This window comes from Scyliorhinus canicula, chromosome 10 (assembly GCF_902713615.1).
Source record: "Scyliorhinus canicula chromosome 10, sScyCan1.1, whole genome shotgun sequence".
NCBI lineage: Eukaryota > Metazoa > Chordata > Chondrichthyes > Carcharhiniformes > Scyliorhinidae > Scyliorhinus > Scyliorhinus canicula.
In genome coordinates, this window is record NC_052155.1 from 12,603,257 (window position 1) to 12,618,786 (window position 15,530).

At 43.9% G+C, this 15,530-nt stretch overlaps 1 protein-coding gene across 3 annotated transcripts in view; it reads left to right on the forward strand.

The window, feature by feature from the left end:
• Positions 1 to 15,530, forward strand: part of LOC119972233 (vacuolar protein sorting-associated protein 13B-like) — a 1,046,946-nt gene that overhangs the window by 1,012,550 nt on the left and 18,866 nt on the right. For all 3 annotated transcript variants that reach the window (XM_038808618.1, XM_038808616.1, XM_038808617.1), the window contains exons 55-57: positions 1,588 to 1,706; positions 7,731 to 8,560; positions 11,961 to 12,137. In XM_038808618.1, the coding sequence (XP_038664546.1) occupies positions 1,588 to 1,706; positions 7,731 to 8,560; positions 11,961 to 12,137 (1,126 nt within the window). The remainder of the gene's footprint in view (positions 1 to 1,587; positions 1,707 to 7,730; positions 8,561 to 11,960; positions 12,138 to 15,530) is intronic.

Genomic DNA, 15,530 nt, shown 5'->3' on the forward strand with positions numbered 1-15,530 from the left:
CAACCTTCTGAAGGGCTTCCTCCCATATACTTAATTGCACAAGGCTCAAGTTGGACAGGGCGGCTGCTAAAATGAGAAAGCATCTCAACATCTCTTGAGGCCAGCCATCATATTGTTGGTGTAAGGTTAGGCCTTCAGGTGGTTCTGACAGTTTTTCAGTCAGACTCGCTGATTCAACACAAGAGTGTGGATGGGTACGATGTACCTGAGCCAACAAGTCAGGAAAATCTGTGGTCTGAACACTATGAACTGTGGAGATACCTGGGGTATCCAACGAGACAATCCTCTATTGTCTGGATTAGGTATGCCTCGAACACGGCTGTGGGATGTCCAGTTATAACAAATCAGGAAAATCTGGACAGACATGAACAAAAGTCAGTTCTGGTACTCAGTTGATGGAATTGAGTTTTTTTTCTAATTGAATGAGTAATCATAGAATCCCGACAGTGCAGAAGGAGGCCATTTGGCCCATCGAGTCTGCACCAACCCTCTGAAGGAGCACCCTGATGCACTGTCAATTGACCACAGAAGCGAGGGTGTAGTCCAAAACTGAAGGTTTTAATAGACAAGATGTTTCCCCAGCAGATCAGGTACAGAAAGGAAGCTGTGGGGAACATACGGGCTCTTATACCCCGCCTTACAGGGCGGAGCTACCTTACAGCTCTAACCAATGGGTGACTAGTGTTACATACCATTGGGCCAATGAGCAGCGAGCCTTCTCCACCAATGGTGTCTCGGCATTGCTAGTTACCGTAATACCTCTAGTCATACTACCACACACCCCACCGAGGTCCATGCTCTGACCCTATCCCCGAAACCCCACCTAACCTTTTTGGACATCAAGGGGCAATTTAGCACGATCAATTCACCTAACCTGCAAATCTTTGGACTGTGGGAGGAAGCCGGAAACCCATGCAGGCACAGGGAGAAAGTGCAAGCACCACACAGGAATGGAACCCGGGTCCCTGATACTGTGAAACAACAGTGCTAACCACTGTGCCACTATGCCACCAATGAAGATTTATTAGCCCCCGCAATTGGTTGATTGGAAATAGCACCATTTGATCTTCCCCTGCTGTATTCTTCACTCCACACTGCACCTCACTAACGTGAGAACACTGAAGCCAAGTGAAATACTCTGCCTCGCTTCTGCTGACTTCATATAATTCAATGCAGACCTGGACCTCTGTATACAGCTCAATACTGGACCCTGCAGTGCTCCTAAGGGACCATCCATTTGAAGGATTTCTGTTTGAAGTCTCTGATTTCTTCTTGAACAACAGGACAGATTAACCTTTATTTAAAATGAAAACCTTTTCTTCACCTGATCCTTCATTCAAGATGACATGTTTCTGTTGACTGAAACACACAGATTAAGACCAATACCGTTTAGGATCAGTGTGATTTTACACTAAATGTCAAGCATTTGCAAAGTCCGCAAATAATGTTTAGACAAACAATCTATCCAACTCAATTTTTCAGACTACAAAACAGATTAGCTGACTGCCGGAGGGTTTAGCTTTAAGAATAAATAAACGTGCTTCTTTTTATTGAATTGTATTTTGTTCCCTCCTTTGCTGCACTCAGGTGGTGTTTCTGCATGGTTACGGCTGTGTGTATGTGGATATCAGTCATCACTCCAACACCATAACCATGACCCTGGCTCCAGAGGGTAGGGCTGGACCCGTCCTGACCAGCCTCCATGGGTAATTACCTGCTTGCGCTTTACATAGATAGCGTATTAAATATTGTGAGCCATAAAAGGTTGATTGAATTGTGCAGCCCGAGAGGAGGCCATTCGGCCCATTGAACGCGTGCCAGCTCTTGAGTATTATATAGTATTTGTTCCGATTCCCTTTTGAAAGTTACTGTTGAATCTCCTCCCATCACCTTTTTTCAGGCTGTGTATTCCACACCATAACCAAATTCTTCATCTCCTCGCTGTCTTTTTTTCAGCTTTTATCTTAAATCTGTGCCTTCGGGTTATTGCTCTCCAGCCAATACAAATAGTAATCTAGGGCCTCAGTTAAACAATTAAAACTCCTTTATGCCTCCTTTTAAATTGCTTTTTAAAAAAAAAATCCTTTCTTGTCTTTAACCTCCATTTTCAAATCGTTACAACATTTTCCATTTAAACGCTGTCGCGGGATCTGTGTGCTGAGCTACAATTAAGAGAGTCGCCATTTTTTTGTCACGGGAAAAAGCCGCGCTGCTGACATAATTTATGGAGGGCTCTTATTGCCATAAACCTCGGAACGTATAATAAGAATATGGAGCAGGATTTTGTAAAAAAAAAATCAGGAGATCTTTATCTTAAGTCAAAATACACGCTCAAGTGATTATGACTGACAATCGGAGATGAGGAATACATTTTCTTCAAACTATTTTACTATTTGTTGTTGATTCCGGTGTAGAGTTTTTTGATGCAAGGAATAACTTCTTTTTCAATCAAAAGTCAGTTTTGGGTCCAGCACTCACCAAACAACAATCAAGTAATATTAGAGCTGTGGTAATTCGTAAACTGCTTGCACATCTGAAACATCTAGATGAGAAATATTCCAACTCCTGAATGGCTCAAAGCAACACTTGTCATCCTTGTACGGTAATACGCAACATCTCCCAAACTATGCACGCAGTATAAACGATGCAGGATGTGTTGTTGTAGCTTTTGCACCAGGGGCCAGGTTGTTGCCTCCTCAGGACATCTGTATTAGAGGGAAGCCTTTAATGTCTGACATTACGGTAGCATAGTGATCAGCACTGTTGCTTCACAGCTCCAGGGTCCCAGGTTCGATTCCCGGATTGGGTCACTGTCTGTTCTCCCTGTGTGCGTGGGTTTCCTCCGGGTGTTCCGTTTCCTCCCACAGTCCACAGATGTGCAGATTAGGTGGATTGGTCGTGCTAAATTGCCCTTAGTGTCCAAAACTGGGGCTGGTTTAGCACACTGGGCTAAATCGCTGGCTTTTAAAGCAGACCAAGGCAGGCCAGCAGCATGGTTCAATTCCCGTACCAGCCTCCCCGAACAGGCGCCGGAATGTGGCAACTAGGGACTTTTCACAATAACTTCATTGAAGCCTACTCGTGACAATAAGCGATTTTCATTCATTTTTCATTCATTTCAAAATTGCCCTTAGTGTTGGGTGGGGTTACTGGGTTATGGGGATAGGGTGGAGGCGTGGGCTTGGGTAGGGTGCTCTTTCCGAGAGCCGGTGCAGACTCGATGGGCTGAATGGCCTCCTTCTAGACTCTAAATTCTATGATTCTATGATTATGATATTAACTGTCGTTTGGAAGAGAATGTGTGATAAAGTCAACTGTGTGACGAGGCCCTTCTGTCCATTGAGTCTGCACCAACAAAACTACACTAATCCCACTTTCCAGCATTTGGCCCATAGCCTTGAATGTTATGACATTTCAAGTGCTCATCCACGTACTTTTTAAAGATTGTGAAGTTTCCCGCCTCTACTTCCCTCCCAGTTTACAAAGCTTCCAAGTTTTGTATCATCGGAAAACTTTCAAACTGTCCCCTGTCCACCAAGACCTAGATCATTAATATGTATCAGGAAAAGCAAGAGTTCCAACACCAACTCTTGAGGAACTCCAGTGCAAACCTTCCTCCAACCCCCCAAATATTAATTAACCATTACCCTCTACTTCCTGTTATTCAGACTATTTTGTATCCACATTGCTACTGCCCTATATTCCAATTTTTTATTTTTCAATGAGACCACCTCTCAGTATTCAAAATCCTGAGAATTTGCCCTTTCGACTCAATCTCTCCTCATCAGACAACCTACTCATCCCAGGAATCAATCTAGTGGCCCTGCATTGCATCCCTTCTGAGGCAGTAATATCAGCAAGGAAATCAAAACTGTACCTAGTGCTTCAGGAGGGGTCTGGCCAAAGACGTAAAAGGTTGCCACAGGACTTACTTTTGCACACTAATGACCTCCTTCACCCTCCCCCATTTCCTTGCAATAGAGGCTAACATGTAATTTGCCTTTGTAATTGTTTGCTGTACCTGCATATTGAGAGCAATGGGAGAGAGCCAGAGTGCAAAATGGATGAGCTAGGAGGAAATGTTAGAGAAACACGAGCTTTGCCGTCTCATAGGCAGGTGGTCAGCCTCATTAAACAAAAGAAATAAGTGAAAACCCAGAGCATTCCTCAAAACAAAGACAGGGCCAGAGGGCATAAATAGAAATTATTACAAAGTAAATATCAGGAAGAATTCCTTCAATCCTTGCGTTACTGGATGTCTAGGTTGATACCTAGGGGGTCCAGTAACGTAATGGTCATGTTCGAGGCCTAGTAATTCGTCAGTTCAGAATCTATCGTGACAGTTGGGAATTTAAATTGAGTTAATTATATAAATGTGCAATAAAAAGCTAGTGTTGGAAACGGTGACCAGATTATCATTTAACCCATGAGCACCCTATAGATAATAATAATACTAATCGTTTACTGTCACAAGTAGGCTTCAATGAAGTTACTGTGAAAAGCCCCCAGTCGCCACATTCCGGCGCCTGCTCGGGGAGGCTGGTACGGGAATTGAACCCACGCTGCTGTCTTGTTTTGCATTACAAACCAGCTGTTTAGCCCACTGTGCTAAACCAGCCCTTATAGAGAAGGAAGTTCTGCCATCCTTGAAATGGTCTAGCCAGTATGTGACTCCAGACCCCACAGGTTGGCTTAACTGCCTTCTGAACTGGCCAAGCAAGCCACTCAGTTCACCACATGGGCTTCAAGAAGGCAGCTCACCACCACGATTGGCATTAAATGCTGGCCTTGCCAATGACATTGCGTGAATGATTGGGAAAAAGTTGTTTCGAAGAATCCCCCAGACACACAGTTAGAAACAAATGTATTGGAGATGTTCAGAATATAACTGGATGGGTGAGACACTTGGAAACATTAAATAGTATGCTGAAGCTTTCGTTGACCCAAAGGTCCTTTATTGAACACTGAGTTTTTTGTATGCTTAATTGTAAAATCGACACTTATCTGTTGCTTGGTGCTTCAGTGTTGAAAATCGATCCAAGACTTCCATAAAAAAGAATGTTCCATTGGACAGAATGGACCATTATCTTCAGTATTATCTTAGGAACTACAGAACTTACGAAGGGAAATAGGTCATCTGGCCTTGTGAGCCTGTTTGGCCATTTAATGGGATTATTGCTGATCTGTGATCGAACTCCATATAGCTGCTTTTGCCCCATATCCCCTACTACCTTTGATTAATAAAAATCTATCCATCTTAGATTAATTGTTCATTTTAAATCTACCATCAATTTCTATTTGCAGAAGAGTGTTCCAAACACATACCATTCCTTGTGGGAGAGGTATTTCCTAACTCCGCCCCTGAAAAGCCTGGCTCTCATCTTTTTGACCATGTCCACAATCTAGACAATCCAACCAGTGCAAAGGTTTCTCTCTTCCCTGTTTCTCTGGACATCTTGAAAACTTTGATCAAATCTCCCTTAATCTTCTGAATTCCAGGGAATACAATAGAGCAGGGGTGGGCAAACTTTTCCGTGCAAGGGCCACATTCAGAAATTCACAATTCACAAATGGCCGCATAGTATATTAAGTAAAATAATTACTTCACCCGTTTATGATTCTGGGCGCCTCATACAGAACATAGAACAGTACAGCACAGAACAGGCCCTTCGGCCCTTGACGTTGTGCCGAGCAATGATCATCCTACTCAAGTCAACGTATCCACCCTATACCAGTAAGTAACCCAACCCCCCCCCCCCCCCATTAACCTTAAAAAAAAAATTTTTTTTTAAAAAATTAATGACTTGGAGGGCCGCAGAAATACCTTTGGCGGGCCGCATGCGGCCCGCGGGCCGTAGTTTGCCCACCCCTGCAATAGAGAATATAATCTTCCTTCGTAATTTAACCTTTAGAGGCCAGGTATCATTCTGATATCATTCAACTGGTTCAATCCAACATTATAGAATGACTGATCTGAAGCTCAGATATCTTTGCCTACCTTTGATACATATCCCTTTATATCTAATAAATACGACCTTCTCAGTCTAGAATATTTCAATTGTCTCTCAGCATCCACAGCTTTTTGATGGATGGAATTCTAGATTCCAATTACCCTTAGTATGGAAAGCATGTTTCCTAATTTTACTCCTAAATGGTTGAGCTTTCATTTTATAATAGTACTCCCTCATTGTGGATTCTACACCAGAAGAAACGGTTATTTCCCCCCTCCCCCATATTAATTTTTTTTAATCAGTTTAAATATCTCAGTTCGGTCAATTTTCTGAACTCGGGGCAGGCACAAGTGCAGTTTATCCAATCTTTCCTCATAATCTAATCATTCATAGGGTAGCATGGTGGCGCAGTGGGTAGCACTGCTGCATCATGGCGCCAAAGTCCCAGGTTCGATCCCGGCTCTGGGTCACTGTCCGTGTGGAGTTTGCACATTCTCCTCGTGTTTGCGTGGGTTTCGGCCCCATAACCCAAAAATGCGCAGGCTAGGTGGATTGACCATGCTGAATTGCCCCTTAATTGGAAAAAAATGAATTAGGTACTCTAAAATTTACAAATAAATAAATAAATAATTTAATCATTTATGACTTGGTTAATATTCTGCTCAGTCTCTGCTCCACCCACTCCAGGGTCTAAGAGTAATAATAATAATCTTTATTGTCACAAGTAGGCTTACATTAACACTGCAATGAAGTTACTGTGAAAAGCCCCTCGTCACCACATTCCGGCGCCTGTTTGGGTATACTGAGGGAGAATTCAGAATGTCCAATTCACCTAACAGCACGTCTTTCAGGACTTGTGGGAGGAAACCGGAGCACCCGGAGGAAACCCACGCAGAGAAGGGGAGAACGTGCAGACTCTGCACAGACAGTGACCCAAGCCGGGAATCGAACCTGGGATCCTTCTGCTGTGAAGCAACAGTGCTAACTAAGGTGCTACCGTGCCAAATGGTGCCTAAATCTGAGTGCACTACTCCAGATGGGGCCTGAGCTAGTGAAGCGTAACTTCCTCATCTTTGTATTCACCCCTTTGAAATAGAGACTAACAATCCACGTGCCCTTCTGATGATGCATTGCACTTGTGAATTAATTTTTAGCAATGTCTCTGCCTGGACACCCAAATTCCTTTCCTCCTCTGTAGTTGCTAACCTCTCACGATTTAGAAAATATTTTCGGGGGAATGCAAGTTGGGAGAGTATTTGATTGGTCAAGTCCAGAGGTGACAAAGATACCAAAACTGTAATTTCCTCCACCAATGCTAGGATACTTCACCTGATTGTTCAGCCGGTGACAATTCAACTCCTGACCCTGGGACATCTGAGCTATTCAGCCACCCAACAATCATCTGGTTTTGCGAGAGAGTAGCTTGGGGGCTTTTGGCATTCAAGATTTTTTAAAAAATAGTTTGTGGCTGCCAGGCTAAAAATGGTTAAAATCCAGAAAGATGACAATCTTTATGAATAACTGGTCTGATCCTTATTAGCAGGCCCATGAGAAACAGTTCAAAGAGCTTTGTGCACAGTGTTTGAGAAAACGGTACTTAACATTTTCCATTTGTTCTCAGGAGAATTCTCTTAAATGTTTTGCGAATCATACAGTGACAGATGAATTGCGTATCCTTAGTCTTTTGAGACTCTAAAAAATGCTTCTTGCCTGCTGCATTTCTGCAGCGCAGACATATTTTAACGTTGTGTGGTTTTCCCTCATTTGTTTTTTGCACAGGACACTGAAACAGGCCATTGCAATGAGAGTGCTGATTACTCAGGCAAGCCTGACGATAAACGATGATGTGACCAATCACTGCAAGTCTTCAGAATTGCTGCGGCTGACACTGGATAATGTTCTGTTGAACCTCGCACCAATGGTGAACCAGTCCAGGCCCCTGCTGCGGGAATTCCGAGCTGAGCCCGCTGATGGATTTGCGGAACTTTATATGCTGGAGATGTGCGTTGGGGACTTACAGATTGACAACCAGCTTTACCACAAAGCAAGCTTTCACTTCCCTGCCCTGTTTTGCCAAGAGTTGAAACCCGAAAGACCGCAGTGGAGAAGTGGCTCCAGTTCCACACTTTCGGCCAGAGACATTGACGACTACAAGCGCAAATGTTTTCTCACAGCCTGTGTGCTCCTTGGAGAGCTGAATTTTGCCTTCACCGTGAATGAGTTGGACTTTGAATTGAAACCTGCCAGGCTTTACGTGGAAGATACATTTGTGTATTACATCAAGACTCTGTTTAGCACATACATCCCAGACACTAGACTATACCAGAAACAAATGAGAACGTCTTTGTGCTCATCAACTGACCCCCCTGTGCCTGAGCAAGTGCTCAACGCAACTCAAGCGCTCGTTAACCCAATCAAACTGCAACGGTTGACCATCCGTGCCATCAGCTTACTAGTCAGTGTCCACGCTTCAATAAAGTTATACATTGCATCAGACCATGCTCCTCTTTCCTTCTCTCTCTTTGAACGAGGGCCCATCTACACCACTCCCAGGCAGCTCATCCATGCACTTGCCATGCACTACGCTGCAGGAGCATTATTTCGAGCAGGTCAGTACAGCCATTTAAAGTTTTGATATCGCCATTCACTGGCCAGGAGTGGAACATCCAGCTTGGGCTCGGCAAAACCACAATGGGCCCCCACTGTACACCTCTTGAGAACAGGATTGGACCATTCAGCCCCTCAAACCTATTCCATCATTCAACAAAATCACACCTGTGACCTAACCTCTTATACCTGTGACCTAACCTTTTCTCCAATCCCCTAATACTTTTGGTTTACCAAAATCTATCAACGTCAAATTTTAATAATTGAACAAGCATCATATGGAAGACAGTTCTAAACCTGATTTTGCCTGTTTCACAGTGCAAGTTCAACTCTGTATTTTCCAGCTCCTCAGAGGCCATTCAAAATTGTCTTTTTCCCATGGATACAGATCTCTTCCTTAAAGGACAAGTGCCAGACAAAGATGAAAATGCTGGCCTGTGATGAATCAGCTCATCTCATCCTTGGGGACCAGACTTTGAGGTTGTACAATGTACAATTGGCCTCAGCATCTTGAACACAAGGACAGGACTAGACCCAATTCAAATGCTGCTGGTTGGGTGGAGCTATTGGAATTCCCAGATCACTAACTCCATGGTTATATTTAGTTTCTAATCAGGACTCTTGCAAAAACATGACAATCCATGTTACTATCTCAAATGGCATAATTCAGAACCAGGGAGTCCGTATTGAGGGAGAGGGCTAAAGCTCATCATTCAAATAGAATCGCGGGATATGGGAGTAGGGGGTATTGGTGAAGAAGAATTATAAGACTTAGGTGCAGAAGTAGGCCATTTGGCCCACTGAGTCTGCTGCTCCCTTCAATGAGATTGTGGCTGAGCTGATATGAGAATCCTCATCTACACTTTCCCACCTTATCCCCACAACCCTCGATTCCCTCATTGATTAAAAATCTGTTTATCTCAGCTCTCTGCGGTAAAGATTTCCACAGATTCACTACCCTCCGAGAGAAGAAATTCTTCCTCATCTCTGTCTTAAATGGGCAACCCCATACTCTGAGATTATGCCCTCTGCTCCTAGACTCTCCCACAAGGGAAAACAACCCTGTCAAGTCCTCTGAGAATCATATATGTTTCAATAAGATTGCCTCTCAATCTTCTAAACTCCAATGAGTACAGGCCTAACCTATTCAACCTCCCCTCATATACAAATCCCTCCATACTCAGGATCAACTTAGTGAACCTTCTGTGGACTGCCTCCAATGCCAATACATCTCTTATTAGATGAGGGGACCAAAACTGTTCACAGTATTCCAGATGTGGTCTAACTGGTGCCTTGTATAGTTTTAGCAAGTCTTCCCTACTTTTATTCTCCATTTCCTTTGAAATAGAGACCAAGATTCCATTTCCCTTTCCAATTACTTGCTGAACTTGCATGCTAGCTTTTTGTGATTTATGCACGTGGGTCCCCAAATAACTCTGTGCTGCAGCTTTCTGCAGTCTTTTTCCATTGAAATAATATTCAGCTCCTTCATTCTTCCTACCAAAGTGCATAACTTCACATTTCCCACCTGCCAAATTTTTGATTACCCACTTAACCTGTCTATATCTCTCTATAGACTCCTTGTGTCATCCTCACCAATTGCCTTCAACCTATTTTTGTGTCATCCGCAAACTTGGCAATAGTACATTCACTTCCCTCGTTCAAGTCACTAATACATATTGTAAATAATTGCGACACCAGCACTGATCCCTGTGGCACTCACTACTCTCATCCCAACTCTCTGTCGTCTTATCAGTTAGCCAATCCTGTATCCATGCTAATATACTACCCCCAACATCATGGGCTCTTAACTTATTAAGTAGCCTTTTGTGCAGTACCTGATCATAAGAACTAGGTGTAGGAGTAGGCCATTCAGCCCCTTGAGACTGCTCCACCATTCATAGAACATAGAACATACAGTGCAGAAGGAGGCCAGTCGGCCCATCAAGTCTGCACCAACCCACTTAAGCCCTCACTTCCACCCTATCCACGTAACCCAATAACCCCTCCTAACCTTTTTGGTCACTAAGGGAATTTATCATGGCCAATCCACCTAACCTGCACGTCTTTGGACTGTGGGAGGAAACTGGAGCACCCGGAGGAAACCCACGCAGATACGGGGAGAACGTGCAGACTCCGCACAGACAGTGACCCAGTGGGGAATCAGACCCTGATCAGTATGATCATGGCAAATATCCTCTCGGTCTCAACTCTATTTCCTGCCCGTTCTCCCTAACCCTTCAACTCATTACTAATTAAAAATCTATCTATCTCCTCAAATTTACTCAATGCCCCAGCATCCACCGCACTCTGGGCAGTGAATTCTACAGATTCACGACCCTTTTAGAGAAGTAATTTCTCCTCATCTCTGTTTTAAATCTTCTGCCCCCTTATCCTAAATTAATGACCTCTCGTTCTGTCAAGCGTTATGTAGAAGATCCGCCATTATCTTATCGAATGGCAGGAAAGGTTTTAGAAGCTGTGAGTCCTATTTCAGCTCTTATTTCTTATGTTCTATGCTGACACATGACAAGGTACAGGTTGATGGCCATTCTTATAGGAATTAACTTTTGACTTGTCAGCGTTCCCACTTCATGATGGAACCACCCACACTGCCCCATCGAGTGGAGACCGGACACCAGCTCCATGTTCTGGGCTGATACCTAGTGGTGATACTCTTGTCTGCTGAGAATGGGTGGCTCTCACTTCCTCATATAGTTTGTGGGAGCCCATAAAACCCTCCCACCACAGTGCCAATAGTCTTATTGACTGATCATCATGGTAGTTACGGCCAGAAAAGGAGCTCTAACTTTGTAGCTGGGTAATGTGCCTGCTACTCCATTCACTGCTTTAGACCATTCTCCAAGGGGGTCACATAAAGATGTCAAAAACGCCAATGGCCCTTTTTAAAGTTTAGCAGATTTAATGACAGCCATGGCTCAATGGGTAGCAGTCTCACCTCTTAGTCAAAATGTCGTGGGTTCAAATCTCACCCTCGAGACTTGAGCACGGAAATTAAGGCTCCAGTACAGTACTGAGGAAATGATGCACTGTCGGAGGTGCCATCTTTTTGATGAAAGATTAAACCAAGGCCCTTCTTCTCCCCAGGTCTTATGACCACATTCTGAAGAAGCGTCGAGCCGATTTCCCTACTGTCGTGGCCAAAGCTTATCCTTCAATCAATATCACTAAAGCAGATTATCTGGTCATTGTCAGTTTGTGGGAGCTTGCGTACAATTTAGCTGCCATTTTCTCTTCACTACAACAGTGACTATGCATCAAACATACTTCACTGGGTTTGAAGGGCTGAGACATCCTAATGTCATGAAAGGCCATTTAAAATGCAAGTCTTTGTTTCTCATTTATGTAACCATTGACATCTTTGGTTTATGCTCCATGCAGGTTGGGTTGTTGGCTCCCTGGAAATTCTTGGAAGTCCCGCTAACTTGGTGCGAAGCATTGGGAATGGGATAGCAGACTTCTTCAGACTCCCATACGAGGGATTGACCCGTGGTCCAGGCGCCTTTGTCAGTGGAGTCTCCAGGGGAACAACTTCATTTGTAAAACACATTTCCAAAGGTAAATGTTATTTTTCTCGCTATATTTAAAGTCCATATTCTTGAACAGTATATTACACACAATATTACTTTGGTGTCATATAATAATTCCTCAGATATCAGAAACCTCTGTTGGACACTGTGGGTAAATAAGGAACACCAAACTGTACTGGGTTCTAAAATGGCCTTGTCGTATTTCAGGAAATGTGCACCTTTTAAAATAGTTTAATTAGCAATGCTTAATATGTCTTTCCTGATAGTCTGATATTTTTTCATTGATTCATGTGATACGAGCACCAAGGGCAAGTCTGGGATTCATTGTCCATCGCTAATTGCCCTTCAGAATGTGGTGGTGAACCGCTGCACTCCCGTGTGTTTTTATTTATTTTTTCATGGATGTGGGTGTCACTGGCAGTGCCAACATTTGTTGCCCATCCCTAATTGCCCTTGAACTGAATGGCTTGGTAGGTCATTTTCAGCGGGCAGTTAAGAGTCAACCACATTGTTCTGTGCCTGGAGTCACATGTAGGTCAGACCAGGTAAGGACGGCAGATTTCCTTCCCTGAAGGACATTCGTGAACCAGATGGGTATTTATTCAAAACCAATTATAGTTTTACGAGACTAGTTTTCAATTCCAGATTTTACTAATTGAATTTAGATTCCGCCATCTGTTGTGGTGGGATTTGAACCCATGGGAGGAATTGAACACGCTTCCCACCAGCGGGACCGGAGAATCGCCGGCAATCACGCGCACGTGGTCGACGCGGCGCCGGTCAGGGGGCCATTGAAAGGGGCCCCCGCGGCTATTCTCCGCCGACAACTGGCCGGGTTCCCACCGGCGTGGTTCACTCATGGTTCCACCCGGTGAGCACTTCTGCAGCCACCCTGGTGGGGAGCGGGGGGGATCCGTCATTGGGAGGGGGGCCTCCACGACAGCCAGGGGCTATGTTATCGGGGCCGGCCCGCTGTGTGGTTCCACCATGTTGTGCGGGGCCGCCGCCACACGTATATGCAGATCTGCGCCCGGAAGTGCAAGGCCCCATATCGGCAGCCAGCGCTGCGTGGAGCACTCCGGCGCCCTGCTACCCCACTTCAAAACGGAGAATCACTCTGGACTTTCCAGAAAAATGTCCAGAGTGATTTGCGCACATTTTCTCACGGGCGTGGGGACATAGCCCCATTATCAGAGAATTCCGCCCCATGCTTCTATAAAGAGGATCTGAAGTCAAAATTCTAACCTCTGTAAAAATGGAAAAAAAAACTTTTAAATTAATTCTAATAATATACAGTGACATGGAAAAGAAACATCTTGTCCTGCTCAAACAGGTGGAAAGATTATATTTATTGTTATTTATATATATATTAATGTAATGAAGATTATCCTTTCCCTCAAGTGACTTGTGAAAGAAATCTTGACATTTGTGTAATTACAATCACATGAACATACCTGTTTCCTGTGGCTTTAACGTTGGAACTTCTCAAGCTGATTTTGCTGTGTCGACCTTGCGTAATAGGCAGAACCTTTAAGGGAGCTAAATTGTTATATCATCGAATCCTTATAGTGCAGAAGGAGGCCATTCAGCCACCGAGTCTGCTCCGACTTTCTGAAAGAGCACCCTACCTAGGCTCAATCCCCTGCCCTATCTCTGTAACCCCACCTAACGTTTGGACACTAAGGGGCAATTTAGCAAGGCCAATCCACCTAATCTTTGGACTGTGGGAGGAAACCGGAGCACCCGGAGGAAATCCACTCAGTCACGGGGAGAACGTGCAGACTCCACACAGTCACCCGAAGTTGGAATCGAACCCGGGTCCATGGCGCTGTGAGACAGCAGTGCTCACCACTCTGCCACCGTGCCTCCCTAGTTTCCTAGCCCATAAACGATCAGAAAGTTGTTCTCCTAATAATACTTCTTTTCACCAATGACGGCTAGTCATGTTATCACGTCCCAAGAAGAAGCCGGAATAATTTGTAGGATCAGAAGAAGGCGCTCTGCACATTTGTCCCACCAATCAATTGGATGATGATATCTTAACTCCACCCACCCACCTTTGTTAATATAGACCCTCGCCTAACAAAAGTTCATCAGTCTCAGTTTCGCAATTTTCAGTTTATGAAGAGAGTTCCAGATTTCTGCTACCCTCTAGATAAAAAAATGTGTCTTGGCATCGCACTTAAATGGCCTAACTCTAATTTTGAGGTTATGCCCCCTTGTTCTGGACTCTCCACCAGAGGAAATAATTTCACTTGACCGACCCTAAATCCTACCCTACCTTAAACACCTTAATTACATCACCCCATCAGCTAAGCTGAGCAGCAATAAGTGGATTTTAATTCTCAACGGTAAGGTATTGTGCATTGGAAATTTGTAAGAAATTTTCAGAACAAATGAAGAGAATTTATATGAAAATAGGAAAAATAGAGGTAATTGTGGGGGAGGAATTAATAGTCGAAAAGAGATGCCAATTGAAGCAGAAGTGAAATCTGAACAACTTTTAATTTCTTTTGAAAAATGTTGTTTCAAGTTAATAAAGCATTCTATTGCTAGCCCCTGTTTGCCTCTCAGTGTAATATTCAGGTTATTCAGTGTCACAGAATGTGGACGCAAACAGCTGATCACAGAAGATTGGAATTTTCAGGGTTGCATATGGTTCAATTGTTGGTCGGGTTGCTATTCTCTGGAGGAGAGCTGATTGCAAAGAGGAGATATCAGTGAGATCACAGCAGTGCTGAACAACTGGTGAGACCAGAAAATATGATTGTACGACACAGCACAGAAGGAAGCCATTCAGCCCAACGTGCCTGTGCAAGCTTTTTTTAGAGAGCTGTCTTGATGCTAACCACAAAAGCAAAGTGGTTTCACTTCCTCTTTTTCACAACAGAAACCACTTTGCTGCTTTGATGTGGTGACGAGCTGTCAATCATAGCAAGAGTGTTTATAAACAGTGTGCTCAGCTTCAAAGCAGAGTAATAGAGATGCATTCAAGCTTGAAGAGAAATATAAATGAACAATCCACCTGTGTCTGGGCCAATAACACTGTCAACACTGGCGAGTGCAATGTATTTTTTGTGAGGGCCACAAAGAATCCAGCACAAGTTTGTAGAATAGAAGGAAATAACATTTATTTATAATTACAAAAATATACAGCAGCAGCAGTACTTCCTTGCTGCTCACTCCTCTCTAGCTGGTTCCAAACTGGCCAGCTCTATTGATGCAGGGACTCTGCTAATGATTTCTCCGCCCCCCTCATTGGGGAAACTCATACTCCCTAAGGATTGTGGGATTGCCATTAGTCCCCAGCCAGTGGTAAGCAGGCAGGTTATAACAGTATTGCTGTGTGAAATTTAATGGAAGATTTGCATTTCAAAGGCTGTCAGGGGATTTGTAGCCCCTTCAAAGCCCCTGTACTTGG